At 33.6% G+C, this 4,245-nt stretch overlaps 1 protein-coding gene across 1 annotated transcript; it reads right to left on the bottom strand.

Moving 5' to 3' along the window:
• Positions 1-1,371: 1,371 nt before the first annotated feature.
• LOC130051658 (fibrinolytic enzyme, isozyme C-like) lies at positions 1,372-3,902 on the bottom strand. Its single transcript, XM_056153947.1, has 7 exons — positions 3,746-3,902; positions 3,461-3,528; positions 2,881-3,050; positions 2,655-2,745; positions 2,217-2,394; positions 1,817-1,962; positions 1,372-1,569 (listed from the first exon to the last, which is right to left on the bottom strand). Exons 1-7 carry the CDS (start codon positions 3,783-3,785, stop codon positions 1,417-1,419), a joined length of 846 nt encoding a protein of 281 aa, XP_056009922.1. The 5' UTR covers positions 3,786-3,902; the 3' UTR covers positions 1,372-1,416.
• Positions 3,903-4,245: the final 343 nt, after the last annotated feature.

Below are 4,245 nucleotides of genomic sequence, written 5' to 3'. Positions count from 1 at the left end.
TTTACAACAAATTGTCAATTATGAAAGGTGGCATTATTTAGCAACCAATTTGCCACGAAAAATGTCAAATCAGTGTAGAAATACATAGTATACACCTACATATGTAATGCACAAGGTGCATGCTTAACTGATGAAGGGTGAGTATGTAATAACTGCCATACACACAGAAATGTAAGAGTAGAATAATGATTTATTATGCATAAGAAAACTGAACTGATATAAAAGGATAATGATAATAATATTTGCTTAATGCAATATCAGCAGACCACATGGTCATTGTGATTTTGAACTGAATTATAATTTCATTAAGAAATAAGGTAAAACGACACAAATTAAAATAGGTATTGAGAGTAAATTGTGCCTAACGTATAAATACTCAATCATGAAGTATGCACCCCAAACAGGGTGACAAACATCAAGAAATATGGTTTGTACCACTATTAAATGAAATCTAAAGTACAACCAATCCCTGGGATAATCTACATAAATGCATAACCCATTATAAAAATAGCAATGGTTGACTCTGACCCAAACTAAATCTGGGTAACTCCGACCCAAAATATCAATGTGGGTAACTCCGACCCAAAATATAGATATGGGTAACTCCGACCCAAAATATCAATGTGGGTAACTCCGACCCAAAATATAAATCACCTTGAAAACCTAAAAATACGCATTTAAACCATAAATACAATTGTTTTAATAATTGTTGTTTTGGCGAACCTACCCTAATTCTTTTCTGTATATATTTTAATTATTTCACATGTATATACATACCTACATCCCTATTACTATTACCGGTCACTAATATTACTAATTACATGTATTACTAATCATTACTTTCTATTAAAATCCAAATAAATAATAAATATTTTAAATATTTAATTTTAATTTACTTATTAATTTTTGTTTTTATTTTATTTTACTTATTTAATGAATTTAAAAAAATTCTTATTAAGAATTATTAAATAAATAAAAAATATAGATGTAATTTATTTTATTATTTTTTTTTTTAATTTTTATTTAGTTTTAATAAATATAAGTTACTTCTTTATTTCATTATGATTTATGACCTATGACCACATGTATGTGTCCGGCCATCAAAAGACAGTACCACAGTCATCAGACGTGTTGGTACACGATGGTCCTTATTTATTTATTTTTAAACCATGGGACAACCCATACGTCCCATATGTATGTTACTACAACACACTTCAACTTCACTATCTAGATGTTGGTGCATTTGGAAGGTGTTGGAGGGTGAGGCTGGATCGCAATGAGATGGATAGTATTATGGCTGATAATACAGTCACCATTCGGTTAACAAAATATAGTTAACCAATCCTACCAATATCAAACAAACCAATCAAACAATGTGTTCGAATTTTAATTTATTCTTGACTCAAGATAATGACCTCAGATGTAATTGGCCATCCAGTCCAGATACTTGGACACTCTGGTATACACACTTGGGTACGACCCATCGCATGTGCTAATTCCCCACGAGGTCACTCCGGCCAACATGTAACCACCATTCTTGTTGCAGACGTAGGGACCACCGCTGTCTCCCTGAAATACAGCAGAAGTTGAATTAAAACAAGTGACCTACCGAAATGTCTCTGAATTAGAGGGAGCTGTCTCTGCAGTGCAGAAGTTAGAGTAAACCAAGTGATTTATTGAAATTTCTGAAAATCTCAAAATTTAGAGACTACACCTTTCCCCTGGAATAAAGTAGATCAGGGAGAATTACAAAAATGTTTCCATTAAGAGAATTTTAATGATTTCTTTTTGTATTGGTACTGAAAAGTAAACTTACATTGCAAGCGGATTTATTCGGTTCATAAGGACATATGTGAGAATCTGATACAGAGGCACCGCTGACTCCGGACCAGTAGTTTCCACATTCAGTATTCTGGATGTTTGTCATCTTAGCTTCCATTAAAGTGTCGGAAACGGATCCACCTAAAATAAGAAATTTTCATTAGAAAGCGTCGGGTAGGGATCCATCTTAAAAAATTAAAGTAATCATTATGTACCTTTACATCACGTCATGCATTTTCATATACGACCAACGAGCGTATTCAAAATGTTCAGTATGATGTTTGTATAAGATAAATCAATATAATTAATATATTTACTGTCTGCGGAATGACACATTTCCAAATCCTCTTACCACCAACAAACTGATATACATGAATCTTTATTGTTAAACATACCTCCTGAAGTTCTCCCCCACCCGGTGATGTAGCAGTCAGTGTTGTAGGTGAAATCTTCGTTTTTATCAGTAGGTAGTGTGGCAAGTTGAATGTTCCCGTATACGGAAAAGGGTGACTCCAGTTCCAACAAGGCTATGTCGTTAGGGTAACCCGGACTGCTGGAGGAGTACTGTGGATGCTGTAACCGAACAGTATAAAGATATTTGAAGTTCAAATACACGATACAACATAATTTATCTTTAATGTTATTCGAAATTTGTTTCAGTCGTTATATCAAATTTAATGAAATGATTTGATATACCGGGTGCATAATGACTTAGGATAGAGACATGATCCATATCAATTTAACGCGATCTTCTGATATTGTGTTCGATAAGGACATGAGCAAAGGAAATGGAAAAAAGTTTTATTCTTGAAACATTTAATTGAGAATTATACCATTATGATTCTTGTGATGGATTTGGTAACCCCATTTTCTGACACTTTATGGATACCAGCTTCAATCCGCAAGTTACTCCTTGTCAGGCCGCTGTAAATTTAGAAATGTCAGATCATAAGCAAACGTGTAGAAACCATTTGAAATATTTATATGAATTTCATGATTCCACAAATGCAATCTGTATATAACTATGTAAATAACTCGATATGGAAACTTTCAACTTACTCAACACAATGGGCAGCAGTCAGGACCCAGTTTGCCTTGACTAGAGATCCTCCACATATATGACTGTGCTGCAGGAATGAAAACTGACGGTACTGGAGGGATACTTGCCATGGCCATTCTCCTACATCGGCTTCCTCTCCATTTACGATACGATGGAGGCCATCTGCAACCTGGAGATATATCTTTGTTTGAAATTACTTACCAGGTTCTTATTCTTCATGTACCAAATCCAAAATAGCAGTCATTTTTTCAGCCATTAAAGAAGATGGTTCATATTACATGAGGTTATGCACATTGTCGAATTGATCGATATAAAATTTTACTACTCTTAGATTTCAACGAGTTCAAAAATGATTTTGGAGTTACAAAGGAATCTAGGAAAATATATCATCACATTAATATCCTCACTGTTTAACACCATGCTGTGTATCCGATTTCAGAACGCGATGGTGTCTCAATGAGAGAAAATGTATATACTATGTACAAGTGTACAAAAGAAGTCATATTAAACACGCAAACTGAAAATGAGACAACATAATCAATTATTTTTAATTAATTTATGATGTCTTAAAAGACAAACCTCTGGTGTTAAGGCCAGATTCTTCAGGATCTCTTTGGCTGGTTGATAGATGGTCGGTGTTCCAGACACTGAAAATGTGCAAAGATTGACAGCAAATGTGATGTTTAGAAAACACCGAATCTTTGTAAGTCTTGTCATATTTTGTCAAATTTAATAAGACTCTGGTTCAAGTCTCAATTCTTTACAAAACATGTTTTAAAGGAAATCATCAAGGAAACTAAAATGTATTTAAATCGACATCCAGTAGATAGTCTAGTAGACTCGCTTAATCAACGTAAGGCTTACCCGCAAGAACGAAGACAGTGAGAAATACCACGATCTGCATCTTTCACTCAGTTTAGAAGCAATTTCAGTCGCAATACAGATACAGAAAACGACAGGCTTTTATATGATTTGAAGGGAGCATGTGAATATTTTCACACAGTACTGTGTCGTAATATTTCTCAATTTTTACGAGCGATAGTACTTAAAATTTATTATCAAAGAAAAATATCATGTGTGGTAATTTATATTTTGTCACGAATGTTCTATTTCCTTATTAATGACACCCTCTATGATTTTGACATTTTTCGAGTGCTTTTGTAAATGCATTTGATAAAGTTTGTCATAATATGTTCTTAGGTAATGCTGTCGCTTTAACACACTGATACATATGAATTAAATCTACTCAGTTGGAAATACTTTGTAATGCTACGTTGATTGAAAATGTGTATGGAGGACTCCAAATAACTCGCGCATAAATCATATATTGTATATTACATTGTTTGTGGATTTGTTTATTCATT

The sequence above is a fragment of the Ostrea edulis genome, chromosome 2 (assembly GCF_947568905.1).
Source record: "Ostrea edulis chromosome 2, xbOstEdul1.1, whole genome shotgun sequence".
Taxonomy (NCBI): Eukaryota; Metazoa; Mollusca; class Bivalvia; order Ostreida; family Ostreidae; genus Ostrea; species Ostrea edulis.
Note: the sequence above shows the minus strand (reverse complement) of the source record. Positions and strands in the feature narration are given on the sequence as shown.